The sequence below is a fragment of the Papaver somniferum genome, chromosome 8, assembly GCF_003573695.1.
Source record: "Papaver somniferum cultivar HN1 chromosome 8, ASM357369v1, whole genome shotgun sequence".
NCBI lineage: Eukaryota > Viridiplantae > Streptophyta > Magnoliopsida > Ranunculales > Papaveraceae > Papaver > Papaver somniferum.
In genome coordinates, this window is record NC_039365.1 from 83,501,961 (window position 1) to 83,517,908 (window position 15,948).

Below are 15,948 nucleotides of genomic sequence, written 5' to 3' on the forward strand. Positions count from 1 at the left end.
AATCAATTTAATTGTCATTTGTTTTGCTCGACATAAAAAGACTTATGGAGCAATAACTAAATAACCAACAAGATGATTAATTTAGTTCAAGAAAATGCTCAACATAAAGTAGCTTACGGAACAACCAACAAAGCTAATAAAAAAAAATAATCAACCTTGGTTGTATCGTGCTCAACATAAGACACATTACGGAGCCTCACAGTATTACATAAAATCTGGATCAGTGAAGATCAATATTGTGGAATACACAAGGATTCATTCTATCTTCTATCACTATTTGCATAACGATTTTTAATAGACATAATCCTTGAACACAAAAGATTTTAACCTATCTCCCATCAAAGAATTGACAATATAGGCTTAACTTTTATATATGTCAAAAGTCTATTCATCCTTAAATCAATACATGAATAACGATCATGAACGACTTTACTTTTGACAAAATATGGGACAACATAGTTCACGACCGTAAACACCAATATCCCATAACAAATTGCAATATAACAAATCATAAATATTAAATACTGCAAACCATCATCCTCCAAATATTTTTAGAATTTAATACCAATAAACCTAAAAAAAACAAGAAGATGAAAAATAATAGCTACGTGTAGTCACAATCATTGCTATTCAAAGCACTAGTTATTCTTCCAACTAAACCAAAAAGAAGACATACTAGGAAACATAAATAAAACAAGCTAAAGAAAAAACAGACTCCAGTGCTATCCCGAACACGAACTAAGATCATATGGACGGTTCAGAATCCTCACGAGACAAGGGGTCTTTGAGCTTGTGATCAACAACATTCATTGCAACATCGGAGAGGTGATTCTCTTTGCGAAGATCATTGATGTAAGACTTTATGAGACCAAGGTGATTTAAAGATTTTTCGGTGGTTGTAGTAATAAAGGTTCGAACTCTAAGATTTGTGAAGGTGAAGGATTTTTAGATTTATAAAAATTATATACAAATATAGACAAATTGGTAGAGAGGTACTGGGACTAATGATTCGGCCAATTTTCATAACATAGGGCTCAATGATTTATCGGGCCTATATGAACTACTGAGGATATCGTGAGGTGGAATAGTGCCTCGCTGGTGGTGAAGCAGTGATGAGGTACTGGTAGCTATGTAGCAGAAGAAGAAAATTTGATAAATTTGCAGAAGCCAACACGAATGCACAAGTTGGAAATAACCTTTGACAATAGCGACAAAATAAATTGCTTAGAAAAGTAGCTTTGTTGCAATCAGAAAGTTGTTTCCAATAATCTATCCGTTCATGCTTTTGATTCTTTAGTTCAAATCTAAGTTGAAACAGTATTTATGGAAATGCTTAAATAGCGGCATTGTATATAATCTGTACAAGGTCCAAACTGTGCTAGTAACCAAAAGTATACAGGTTAGAGAATAATTTAGTAGTAGAGAAGGAGTTTCAGTCCAAACATAACAAGAAAAGGATAGATCTCATACAGATTTTCGTGCAAGTTCTCTGGCGGCCATAGTTTTCCCTGTTCCAGGAGGACCATAGAAGAGCATGTTTCTAAAAGGTGCTTGATGGGATTTAGTATTTGCAGTTGCACCAGCAAGTTGCTCGATTCGCTTATGAAGTGAAGGATGAAGAACCACATCACCAAAACCATTCCCTTTCACACCTTCAGCCTTTTGTGATAGAGAGCTAATTCCACGAGAAAAAATCCCTGACCAAGGGTACTTTCCTCTCGAGGACTCTCTGATCAAGGATGGTTGTCCGAGAACTCTGTCAACATATCCCCAAATCACCCTTGCACCCTCTCTGCACAAAGAGAATATACATGAAGGAATCCCAGTTAGCACAGTTCCAACAAATTTAAATTCTCTAACAAACACATCAAGTCTAGATTTATCAGCCTACGGAAATGCTAGCAGAAAACCAACATCTGTTTTCAATTGTTCCCTTTGACTGAGGAGGTAGAAGACCTAAGGTGCAAGTGGATGCTGAGTTGCCGAATGACTTAAACTAGTCATTTAGTCCATGAAATTACGAGGAACTAAGTAAATTGCAGAAAAGAACTTTCAGAGCTTCAAGATGAACAGATTGAGAGGTGAACAACAAACTCAACTTACAAATGAAACAAATGGTAAAGCAAAGTCTTCGTGTTTCCAACCACAACAAGTGATTATTCCCATTCAAACACGCAAAATAACTATTCACAATGATAAACAAGAGTCTTCCAATTTTGTTTGTTATCTCATACAAATGAACGTGAGAAGAAAATGAGCAGATTTAAGTCAAAACCAACTAGTAGGTTGACGAGTTACGACCAATATCAAATCCATAACAACATGCATTGCATACTAATAAATTTATAGCTAGCATACTACAAAGCATGAAACAGCTCATAAGCATGCGCCAATACCTAGTTGTGTAAACCCCAGCTGCCAGAGCTGTAACTCCCCCGACCACTACGATCAGCTTATTTTGATCAGTTAATAAAGCCTTCACACCACCTGCAGAATACAGAAATGTTACCATTCTGCCAAATAAGGAAGTGGCTCAAAGTGACTACAAGTGTAGACAGATAGCATGAATGCAAAACCTTATGGTAAAATCAACATGTTGTACAGGTTACATTTCAGGAAATACTTATGAGTTATACTATTAGAGTGACACTTCCATGTTATGGTATATCATATAGCCACACTTCCAAAATTATCCTTGCTACAGATTATCTTAATGCTGACCATATCAGATTATCTTAAAATTATTGATGTGCATTGTAGGACATCTGACTGTCTATACTAGCAGACAACACATATGGAGTTTGACGAAGCAGTACTATTCAGTTAACTTCTCAGTCTGGGCACACCCCATAAGCTACCTCACAAGCTAAAAATATCAAAGATGCTGTAAATTCTTCTACCCAATCCTGCCAAAGGAGTGAAAATCCAATGAATAAAAAAAATACTCCATTCTGTACTTCTTGCTCATAGCGATCCACGATAAGAACAAAGTTTCTGGTGTACGGAATAAGTATCATGTTCAAGTATTAGACTTCTTAACACTGAAGTTCAGGAACTCATGCTAAGAACTAGGTCAACTATGTTACTTGATCCGTTTCAGCAAAAGACATTAGCACAGGATTAACTGACATTAGCACAAAAAGGCAGTCAATAAGCTATATATCAAAGTAAAATTATCCTGGAAAGCATATTCAAAGCAAATAGCTCTGTTATTCGCTTTACAGAAAACAAAATTCATCTACCACATGCACAAAAGAGTCAGATCAGGAACCAGCCAAAACATGTTTACCTAAATTTTGTTTAATTGGAAAAAATAACTCCGGAGATATATTTAGGCCAAGTTGAGAGTGCACCTCCAATATGCTCAAAAGTTGTGTTAATGGCAGCAACCCACTTCTCTTGCTCAAGTTTTGCTCTATCTATTAGCTCCCTTTTACTTAAATCTTCAGTTAGTTGTTTATGAAGCGCGTTGGCTCTTGCTTTTGCTTCTTGCTCACTTTTAATATTTTCTCTTAATATGTTAGCTTTTTCTCTCTCTGTTTGCAGACGCTGAGCTTGAATTTGCTGTTCTGTTGCCTGCCTAGCAGCCTGTAGCCTCAAAGCTGACTCCTCTTGCATTTTCACTAACTCTTGATTTCTGGCTTTATGCCATTCATTCTCTGCCTGCATAAACACAAGGGTTAATTCCTGTTCCAAAAAGACTACTTACAACCAATTCCGAAGGTACAAACATGCCTGCATCCTTTTCCTCTTCAGCTCATCTTCATAACGAGCCATTTGAGCTTTATTTTGTGCTTGTTGTTGACTCAATTTTTGCTTTTCCTCAGATAGTACCTTTTGTCTCTCCTGAATGACAAACAGAAACACCATAAGCTTAAGTATGAAAGCATGCTCAAAATTATGATAAGAGCTCTATTAGATTTGACAATCTGCTTCCTTTATTTAACACTGATTATAACCTACTCCTATAAGCCATTCCCTCATTAGGAAGGGGTTGTTTTACTTTTGCTGAAATAAACCAATCTGTTATGCTGAATGGAGGAGCCTTTGTCCACTCACACACACACACAGAAAAAGAAAACTTGGACACTGATTCACTTCTGCCATCTAAAGACATTGAGGTGCATTCAACTAAAAAACTAACCGCCATTCATCACATACGGATCAAAAGTTGAAAATAATAGCAGATAGAGTGTTTTGCCGCAGTGGACATTACAACATTTACCTCTAACAACTTCAATTTCCAGTTTCTTTAGTTTTGTTCCATTGGGATGAGCATTCTGACAATTTGACTAAGAAGAATAGATCTAATCCCGAAACACTAAAATGATTATATGAGCACTTACAGTTTCAAATTGAGCTCTCATCGCATCCATTTCAGCTTTCTTGGTTGCAGCTTGAATCATCTTTGTCTCTTCCCGCTTCATCATCAGATCAAACGCCTATACAAACACACAGAGATCAAATTTTAATCAAGATATTCGTTTTGACCAATTACACAAAAAATTCCAAAATCAAAGAGAACCTTTTTAGCATTGAGAGAAGTACTAATTTCTCTAAGAGCTGCAGCTCCTTTCAGAAGTGGTTCAGGATCGAACCCAGCAGATGTGGTTCGTGGATTATCATTTCGAACTTTAGAAGATGATGATTCTTCTTCTTTTGGTGTATCAGATGAAGGAGCAGCTTCGGGAGGAGGATGAGGAGACGGTGAAGAAGATGAAGATGAAAATGGACCAAAATTAAAAGGACCATCAGCATAAGCATACTCAACACCTAAAGTTGCTGAAGCTAATGCTGATACAATCCCTAATGCACAAGCTTTTGCCATTTTTCTCCGAACAAAATTGGGGGTTGGACTTTCTCTATGTTGTAAATGGAACCCTAGGACTACTAAACCGTAATGTAGATTTTGTTTATGTTTGGATTTTGGTTTGAGAAAGAAGAAAAGAGCGAGAGAGAGCTTGACAAGCAAGTAAGGGTTTAATGAGGAAAAAAATACCTCTTCGGTTCGGACTAACACTCAAGAGAGAGAAAGGTTTTGTAGGGTTTCTCAATGTTGGCACGATTGAGAAGACGAGTGACAATTACCTAACCGACTGACTAAACCTGGTTAGCCTAGGGTGGTGTTATTGCCTATTGGCCCCGTTACAAGGATTAGTGACACCGACTTTCCGTGAAAACCGCGGTCTAAGACCGGCTTCTGAAGCTCTTCCCAACCTCTTTCCCGAGTGGATTGAGTTATAAAATCGGTTTGTTCATGAATAAATATATTTATATAATAGGAATGTAATTTTTTGCAAATCGTGGCTATAATGTTCGTGAATTGATTCGAGTGAATCAAAATAGATTTTGCTTCAGTTGTGTCTTGTATACTTTTATGAGAATATAAACAATTGAACAACTCTAGAACTAGTTTCATTCGAGTCATTTGAAGTCATTTGAACTAGTTGTGATTCAGATGAACAAGGTTGATACGAAAGTGTTCATATGGCTAACTTCGGTTAACTATTGTTGAGCCAACAAGGTGTACACGTTTAGGTACGGTTACCCACATTTCATCTGTGTATAACAAGTTAAGTTCGATCCAACGTTTGAAAAATATTAGCTTGAATCTAATCAGGTTTTCATCTAACAGTGAATATTGAATGCTTTGTTACCAAGGTAACATTGATTGCAAACCCTTATTTGAAGACTATATAAGAGAGAACTCTAGCAACTGGGAAACCTAATCCCCACACCTCCTGTGTGATACTAGTTGCGACTAGAGTCGATTCTCCTTTAACCTAGGTTTTTCTAAAACCATTATAGGTTAACGACTTAAAGACTTCATTGGGATTCTGAAGCCAGATCCACATATTTTCTCTGTAGTTGCGTGTTCAGATCTTACTTTGTTTTACCGTATTGAGTACTATCTTCTCTAAGATTCGCTCAAGATTCAATCTCCGATATGTAAGATAAAAAGTAGTCACAAACATCTTCGTCTCATCGTTTGTGATTCCACAATATCTTGTTCCGTTTTCATACGGTTAAGATCATTGTGAGGTGATTGATATTACTAGGCTGTTCTTTGGGAATATAAGTCCGAGTATCAATCGCCTTGATTTATCAAAAGACGAAACAATAACTGAAAAGGCGGGGGTCTAACAACACCACCCAATATTTTGCTTATCAATCTGTATGGACTAACTCGGAAATACTTTCTAGAGAATCAACTAGACAGTCAGACTCAATCTAGATAAAAGTATCTCAAAGAGTTAATATCTCTCTCTTGTTTTGATTTACTCGAGCTAATAGAAATCAGCGAGTCTTTAATCAAACACAAGGAATAACTTGGATGGTACCAAAGACCAATATCCAAGGATCAATCAATGACAATCAACAACCAAAGGTTGGATTACTCTAATTGATGATATAACGCACAACCTGTATTATTACAATTATAAAGATAAAACAATATAATGCGGAAACTGAAATAACACAAACACCAGAAATTTTGTTAACAAGGAAACCGAAAATGCATAAAAACTCCGGGACCTAGTCCAGATTGAACACACACTGTATGAAGCCGCTACAGACACTAGCCTACTCTAAGCTAACTTCGGACTGGACTTTAGTTGAACCCCAATCAGTCCTCCCACTGATCCAAGGTACAGTTTGTACTCCCTACGCCTCTGATCCCAGCAGGTTACTGCGCACTTGATTCCCTTAGCTGATCTCACCCACCTAAGAGTTGCTACGAACCAAAATCGCAGGCTTTAGCAATAAACAAATCTGTCTCACACAGACAAGTCTATCAAAGGATCAATCTGTCTCCCACAGAAAACCCTAAAGTTTTTGTTCCGTCTTTTGATAATAATCAAGGTGAACAGGAACCAATTGATAATCTGGTCTTATATTCCCGAAGAACAACCTAGATAAATCAATCACCTCACAAAAATCTTAATCGCATGGTAGCGAAACAAGATGTTGCGGAATCACAAACAATGAGACGAAGATATTTGTGACTACTTTTTATATCTTGCCTATCAGAGATATTAATCTCAAGCCAATCAATCAGATTGTACTCGTACGATAAAAGATGCAAGATCAGATCACACAACTACGATAAAAGTAGTATCGGTCTGGCTTCACAATCCCAATGAAGTTTTTAAGTCGTTAACCTGGTTTTAGAAGAAGAAAACCAAAGGTTAAAGGAGAAACAACTCTAGCACGCAAACTAGTATCACACGTGAGGTGTGGGGATTAGTTTTGCAGAGTTGCTAGATGTCCCCTTATGTAGTCTTTCAAATCAGGGTTTCGCCTTGGTCACAAAGCAAACAATATCCACCGTTAGATGAAAACCTGATTTAGATTCAAGCTAATATTTCTCAACCGTTAGATCGAAAACTTAGCTTGTTATACAGAAATGAAATGTACGCTTCTAGGTTTGTTAACCGTACCCAAACATGTACATTGTTGGTTCAATAATAATTAACCAAAAGGTTAGGCATATGAGCATTTCATACCAACCATATTCCTCTTCACCATAACTAGTTAAAGTGACTCAAATGAACTAGTTAGAGAGTTGTTCAATTGCAAGGAAATCTTATGTACTACACAAGATACAATTGAAGCAAAGATGATTTGATTCACTTGAATCGGTTCATGAACTTTATAGCCACGGTTTGCAATTTGCATTCCTTAATCTTTATAAGTTCAAGTTCAGAAATCATCTTCAGATATATAACTTTCTTAAGTTCGCACACTAGGTTCGCGGACTTAAGCAACCGGGCAGAGTTTAAAAACTTCAACAGAAAATCTCGGCAAAGACTTTCCGCTGGTTCGCGGTCTGGGTTCGCGGACTGGTACTCACGTAACAAGTTTGTCAACCCCAGCAGAATTTCTCGGGATGAGAAGTTCGGCAGTTCGCGGAATTGGCAACAATCCATTCTTCCGGTTTCTCTTGATCAACAAAGTTCGCAAACTTTGTTCAAGGAATAGGACTTATGCACATATGTGTTTCCACAACAATACTTATGTCCATCATTGGTTATGTAATCTAAACTCTCATTCCAACCATTGAAACATTCTTAAAGGACGTTATACAGTTGTTACACCATTTCTCGTCAAAGCAATTTTCAAAGTGATTGAAACATATCATGACTTTCGTCACTAGGTAAAGATAAACACGGTCGAAGCGAAACGCTTACCAACACATATTTCGAGATATAGATAGACGAGGTATACTCGGCTCGAAATACCAAATGTGTATAATCTAAGTCTATATATAGCATACGACTTTTTCTCTCAAGAAGTAGGAGATAGAGTAGATAGACTTTTGAGTGACAGATAAGTTCAAGTCTTCACATACCTTTTTGTCGAGAAGTTCCACCGGGTTCCTTGAGTAGTTCTTCTTCTTGTATGATGAATCTCCATGAAGTCCTTGAGCTCAACTACACTTTCTATCCTAATCCGAGACTTAGCTATAGTAGACTAGAAATCAAGACTTATAGTTTTGATCACTAACATTGACAAACATGCTTGAGATAGCAACGCATGCGAGTTCGACCGAGCAATGCTCTAATAATCTCCCCCTTTGTCAATTTTAGTGACAATACTATCAATACATATGGAATACAAAAAAAAATAAAGAAACTTTAGTAGCTCCTATTCCACATGTCTAATCTTCAACATTCCTCGAAATCTTCGTCACTTCCAAGTACTCCAATGATCCCAAAGGTTGTAAGTTTAGCATCACCCGTTGTTGAAGATCCGTAGCTATAACAATGAGAAAGCATCGGTCTCGATCATTCTTATACAGTGTCAAAGTCCAATTGTATCACAACTTTAACAATAATACTATGGTTATGTATCACTCCCCCTTAGTCAATACTCCATCTCACATGGAAACCACTCCTCCTCACACAATGATCCGAAAACCATATGTATTTGTAGTGTGAACTACATATTCATTCTCCCCCTTTTTATCAATAAAACATGCAAAGATACAAGAACGGGATCATAATGAAATTTCCATAAGAGACATTTCATGATTAAAATAAAAAAATACATACCATCTATTAGATGCAATCATATAGCCGAAGCTAAAGCATTCATCAAGGTATAAAAAATACAAGATAACCCATTTAAAATTCCACAGCCACACACCCCTCAATATGACCATTAAGCACAAGTTCAAAAGAACTCTCCCCCATTTGATGTCATTCCCAAGGGAACAACAAGAGCGACCTTAATTTCAAAAGAAAATAAGAATTTTTTATTGGAAACCAAAAACCATGAGAATTATTTTCTATATCCAAAAACTCAATCATATTAATCACAAGTAAACACATGATTAATTCAATCGGAATACGCAATCAAGTTAAACACAAAAGTGATCAACTTAATTGATTATGCTCGACATAAGAGAACTTACGGAGCATACGACTAACATGACCATTAGAAAATGAATAGGATAGTCGTTCATATACTCAAGACAGAAGGAATCTTACGGAGTATGAAATACTCAACTAGATTATTTACAAGAGAATCCATAATTAATCTAATTGGAATACACAATCAAACTAATTACAAAAGTAATCAATTTAATTGTCATTTGTTTTGCTCGACATAAAAAGACTTATGGAGCAATAACTAAATAACCAACAAGATGATTAATTTAGTTCAAGAAAATGCTCAACATAAAGTAGCTTACGGAACAACCAACAAAGCTAATAAAAAAAAATAATCAACCTTGGTTGTATCGTGCTCAACATAAGACACATTACGGAGCCTCACAGTATTACATAAAATCTGGATCAGTGAAGATCAATATTGTGGAATACACAAGGATTCATTCTATCTTCTATCACTATTTGCATAACGATTTTTAATAGACATAATCCTTGAACACAAAAGATTTTAACCTATCTCCCATCAAAGAATTGACAATATAGGCTTAACTTTTATATATGTCAAAAGTCTATTCATCCTTAAATCAATACATGAATAACGATCATGAACGACTTTACTTTTGACAAAATATGGGACAACATAGTTCACGACCGTAAACACCAATATCCCATAACAAATTGCAATATAACAAATCATAAATATTAAATACTGCAAACCATCATCCTCCAAATATTTTTAGAATTTAATACCAATAAACCTAAAAAAAACAAGAAGATGAAAAATAAGCTACGTGTAGTCACAATCATTGCTATTCAAAGCACTAGTTATTCTTCCAACTAAACCAAAAAGAAGACATACTAGGAAACATAAATAAAACAAGCTAAAGAAAAAACAGACTCCAGTGCTATCCCGAACCGAACTAAGATCATATGGACGGTTCAGAATCCTCACGAGACAAGGGGTCTTTGAGCTTGTGATCAACAACATTCATTGCAAATCGGAGAGGTGATTCTCTTTGCGAAGATCATTGATGTAAGACTTTATGAGACCAAGGTGATTTAAAGATTTTTCGGTGGTTGTAGTAATAAAGGTTCGAACTCTAAGATTTGTGAAGGTGAAGGATTTTTAGATTTATAAAATTATATACAAATATAGACAAATTGGTAGAGAGGTACTGGGACTAATGATTCGGCCAATTTTCATAACATAGGGCTCAATGATTTATTCTCAACAATAATCGCTCAAAACATAAATTATATGGACTCTTATTTTGCCAAAGTAGATTTTCAAAATATTGATTGTAAGTCCTAAGCATGATGTATCAAAACACCTAAGCCAAGCATACATCATCAAATTAAATAACAACCAATTAATTCAAATCATATTTCAATTTTAAATTAATGCAAAAGTCTTAAAAAGAATTAATAAAATTACCCATTTATGAAGCTCGGCCTCCTCCGTCGCCCCAGTGTTGGGGTTTAACTCATCATAGTAAAAATTCTCTCAAAATATTTCATTGATGCTCAAAAGTGTTTTACAATGAAGAGAAATACAAGAAATTGATGTAAAACAGAACTCTGCGACCCACAGAAGGCGTCCAGAATCAACGACAGAGATGAGGTGCTGTTGTCGTTGAATAACTACGACCCACAGACGACAGTCGATTTCACTATTGAGGAACGACTGCTGCTGCGAGTCCGTTCTTCGTGTTCTTCAGGCGTGTTAATGGCAGCAGCAGCAGCAGGTAACTTCTCTGCAACTCCTCCTGCGCCTCTCTGCTCGCCTCCAAACCTCCCCAAACTCTCGACAACCATTCTAGTAGACCCAAAGATCATATTTATACTCAAAGACACGCTGAAATCCCTCGCCATAACTCCAAATAATTCGTCTTTACTCGGCAGTGAATAACATTATTTTTGAATATTTTCTTACCAGATTTAGAATTTCACACGTAAACTTCGATCCTGCACGCTCTAGTAAGCCTTATACATGCCTCATAAGTCATCCAACTCCTCCAAAACACTTCCATGCACAACCAAAACACACAAAACACCGTGTACAGGTCGTGTTCACTCCGTGTAGCTCTGTTTTGAGCTCGAGAATCAAATCGATATTTCCAGCAAATTCCGATCAAATTCGACACCCAAAATATCTTCCTTGGGCTAAATCACATCTTTCTGCCAAAATTCAGCCATTGAATCGACCTACAACTACTTCATTTCTTCGATCGAAAATTCTCCTGAACTGTGAACATTTTCCCGCCAATTTTCAATTTTCAAATTGTTGAAGAAGGTGCCCCTTATCCTGGACTGGGGTGCGAATAGCAGATGCCTTGGGGGTGACCTGGGGGTGCCCCTTAGTAATTAGGTTACCCCTTATCCAAACTTGGGAGTCCGAATAACACGTGTCCTCCGGGTGCCAAAATCAACTTTTCGAGCCGAATTTTCTTAAAATATTTATTTCCAAAAAAATACCTACAAATACATAAAATAACAAAATTAGTACAAAATCGAGTGCCAACAATATATAGTATTGAGAACAAAATAGACACATAAATGTGTCTATCACAAGGTCAACAGTGACCTTTTCCAACTCAGTTTTCAACGCATCAAGATCTTTCAGAGTAGCAATGAGCTCATGTTTTGCTTCCCTAAAGTACTTAATAAAGTCATGAACAACTTCAGCAGAAATCATATCATCCTTTTCATCATCCTCATGAACATAGGCAAAATAACATGAAGCATTCGGATTCTTGGACTCAACAAAAACACCTTTGTCAAGGAATCGTCTTGCAAAACCACCATAGAAAGATGAAGAATAAGACATTCTTGATATCCTAGAAACCGTCCTAGAGTATGCGTACATGACTTTTGCAACTCAATAGGTAAGTATATAAGGGTTTCCCGAGGAAGGGATCTTTTAGGGTTTAAACAGTTGACTCATGCCAGAACATGGATAACCGTTCGAATGCAACATTACCCAGAAAAGAAAGGCCCGCAAACAAAACTTTTTCTACAATAACAAAGTTTGAAAAAACTCCGTAGCATAGAAAAGCACTTTTGAGTATAGTTGTAGCAAGAAACCATATTCAAAATAAGACTTCCTAATGACAATTTACAACCAATACTTTAAGAAAAGTGAGTCTGCAAACAAAAAGCTTAGCTATGGACGATAAGAAGATAGCTCAACTTAACAGACGCAAATGCCAAAAGTATACCTGAATATTAACACATCTTACTCAACAGGGTTTTTATGAGTAAGCTCTTCAACCCTTGTGATTAATTAGCACAAGTATGAGCCACAAGCTCATCAAGAGATCTGTGTTTATGGTCAAGTCTCTTTTTCCTCCTGAATCTAGAGAGGGACTCCCTTTTATGTGAGAAGTTATCATAAAAATTACTGTCATCAAAATACGAGACAAAGTTTGAGTTCTTACCAGAAGAATTTTGGTTTGAGGAGAAGGACAACCTGTTGAAGAATTCTTTATACCCTTCAATTATCTTTTTCATATTATCTCTCATTTCATCAATTTTTCTTCTTTCTTCTGAACATCCTTTCTCAACAGGAGCAGCATTATTTCCAGAGACAACGACACAATCTTCCTTTAGACGATGTTTATTAAGACGTCTTTTTTGTACTTGTGTGTTCGAGGAACTCTTTGAACTGACTTTCCTGGTAACATACACAGGGTAGGTATGAAAACCGATTGGTTTAGTCATACGAATGTCAGTTACACCTTTAAGAATTAAATCTAAGGTGTGTTGAAGTTGAACCAAGGAGTTTTTCTTCAAACTAGAGGTTCCCTTTCGTTTAACAGAACTCTTTGTCTCACAGACAAGACATACTTTCTAATCACCAGAATGATTAGATAGTACGGTCTTAATATCATCGTTAGAAGATTTCTTACCTCCATTTGATGTGCAATATCCTTGAGTGTTGGTGACTTCAGGCACATCCGTTTTACTAGATGGGCCTTCCGTTTTTACTTCTGAGCATGAATCATCTTTAGATGTGTCAGAAGTACTTGGCATATTAGATTGCTTTGAGCATCCTTGAATAGAGAGCTTACTCAAGCGATGGTCAATTTCCAAGGCATCTCTTCTGACGCTAGCTTCAAGAGACGTACACGAAGAATGAGCTTAAAAATTACCTTTGGGTTTGCAATATCTTATTACACTAAGTATAACATTGACATGGTGCTTCAACCGATTGAATCTATCAGCTTGGATTCTAACAAGATTTAGAATCAATTCACTCTAGTTAGCTGAATCTCGTTCATTAATAGAGAAGCTCTCTTTTGAAGGATAATCGGGATCACACATGTCAGTGTTTTTCTGTCTCATCAGTACAGAAGATTCATCTATATTCGAGATTGAGGAACATTTCTCTTTAATAGAATTAGACGAGATAAAACTTTTATTTCTGGTGACGCGTTTATCAAAGATAGTACTCTTATCCATGGAGTCAGATCGCTACAAACACCAACTTTTGAGGTCTTGAACGTGTTTGCCTGCTCTGATACCAATTGAAAAAGCGGGGGTCTAACAACACCACCCAATATTTCGCTTAGCAATCTGTATGGACTAACTCCGAAATACTTTCTAGAGAATCAACTAGACAGTCAGACTCAATCTAGGTAAAAGTATCTCAAGGAGTTAATATCTTTCTCTTGTTTTGAATTACTCGAGCTAATAGAAATCAACGAGTCTTTAATCAAACACAAGGAATAACTTGGATGGTACCAAAGACCAATATCCAAGGATCAATCAATGACAATCAACAACCAAAGGTTGGATTACTCTAATTGATGATATAACGCACAACCTGTATTATTACAATTATAAAGATAAAACAATATAATACGGAAACTAAAATAACACAAACACCATAAATTTTGTTAACGAGGAAACCGCAAATGCATAAAAACTCCGGGACCTAGTCCATATTGAACACACACTGTATTAAGCCGCTACAAACACTATCCTACTCCAAGCTAACTTCAGACTGGACTTTAGTTGAACCCCAATCAGTCTCCCACTGATCCAAGGTACAGTTGTACTCCCTACGCCTCTGATCCCAGCAGGTTACTGCGCACTTGATTCCCTTAGATGATCTCACCCACAACTAAGAGTTGCTACGACCCAAAATCGCAGGCTTTAACAAGAAACAAATCTGTCTCACACAGACAAGTCTATCAAAGGATCAATATGTCTCCCACAGAAAAACCCTAAAGTTTTTGTTCAGTCTTTTGATAATAATCAAGGTGAACAGGAACCAATTGATAATCCGGTCTTATATTCCCGAAGAACAGCCTAGATAAATCAATCACCTCACAACAATCTTAATCGTATGGTAGCGAACCAAGATGTTGTGGAATCACAAACAATGAGACGAAGATGTTTGTGACTCTTTTTTATATCTTTCCTATCGGAGATATTAATCTCAAGCCAATCAATCAGATTGTACTCGTACGATAGAAGATGCAAGATCAGATCACACAATTACGATAAAAATAGTATCGGTCTGGCTTCACAATCCCAATGAAGTCTTTAAGTCGTTAACCTGGTTTTAGAAGAAGAAAACCAAAGGTTAAAGGAGAAACGACTCTAGCACGCAAACTAGTATCACACGTGAGGTGTGGGGATTAGTTTTGCAGAGTTTCTAGATGTCCCCTTATATAGTCTTTCAAATCAGGGTTTCGCCTTGGTCACAAAGCAAACAATATCCACCGTTAGATGAGAACCTGATTTAGATTCAAGCTAATATTTCTCAACCGTTAGATCGAAAACTTAGCTTGTTATACACAAATGAAATGTACGCTTCTAGGTTTGTTAACTGTACCCAAATGTGTACATTGTTGGTTCAACAATAGTTAACCAAAAGGTTACCATATGAGCATTTCATACCAACCATATTCTTCTTCACCATAACTAGTTCAAGTGACTCAAATGAACTAGTTAGAGAGTTTTTCAATTGCAAGGAAATCTTATGTACTACACAAGACATAATTGAAGCAAAGATGATTTGATTCACTTGAATCGGTTCATGAACTTTATAGCCACGGTTTGCAATTTGCATTCCTTAGTCTTTATAAGTTTAAGTTCAGAAATCATCTTAAGATATATAACCTTCTTAAGTTCGCACACTAGGTTCGCGGACTTAAGCAACCGAGTCGAGTTTACAAACTCCAGCAGAAAATCTCGGCAAAGATTTTCCGCTGGTTCGCGGACTGGTACTCACGTAACAAGTTTGTCAACTCTAGCAGAATTTCTCGGGATGAGAAGTTCGGCAGTTCGCGGACTGAGTTCGCGGAATTGGGAACAAGCCATTCTTCCGGTTTCTCTTGATCAACAAAGTTCGCAAACTTTGGTTCAAGGAATATGACTTATGCACATATGTATTTCCACAACAATACTTATTTCCATCATTGGTTATGTAATCTAAACTCTCATTCCAACCATTGAAACATTCTTAGAGGACGTTATATAATTGTTACACCATTTCTCGTCAAAGCATTTTTCAAAGTGATGGAAACATATCATGACTTTCGTCACT

At 36.7% G+C, this 15,948-nt stretch overlaps 1 protein-coding gene across 1 annotated transcript; it reads right to left on the reverse strand.

Annotated features, from left to right (window-relative positions):
- Positions 1–1,220: 1,220 nt before the first annotated feature.
- On the reverse strand, positions 1,221–4,828 carry LOC113301911 (ATPase family AAA domain-containing protein 3-like). The gene is made up of 6 exons (XM_026550746.1): positions 4,526–4,828; positions 4,347–4,442; positions 3,736–3,846; positions 3,354–3,663; positions 2,397–2,487; positions 1,221–1,792 (listed from the first exon to the last, which is right to left on the reverse strand). The coding sequence occupies exons 1-6, from the start codon at positions 4,826–4,828 to the stop codon at positions 1,465–1,467; spliced, it is 1,239 nt and encodes a 412-aa protein (XP_026406531.1). The 3' UTR covers positions 1,221–1,464.
- Between the last annotated feature and the right edge of the window lie 11,120 nt (positions 4,829–15,948).

Excerpts from the sequence above, each read along its gene's own strand:
- LOC113301911 (XM_026550746.1), bottom strand. The coding sequence starts at position 4,828 with ATGGCAAAAGCTTGTGCATTAGGGATTGTATCAGCATTAGCTTCAGCA. Across the intron at positions 3,847-4,346 it reads TGAGAGCTCAATTTGAAACT|GAGAGACAAAAGGTACTATC; the intron begins GTAAGTGCTCAT and ends TTTGTCATTCAG. Across the intron at positions 3,664-3,735 it reads TGAAGAGGAAAAGGATGCAG|GCAGAGAATGAATGGCATAA; the intron begins GCATGTTTGTAC and ends GTGTTTATGCAG.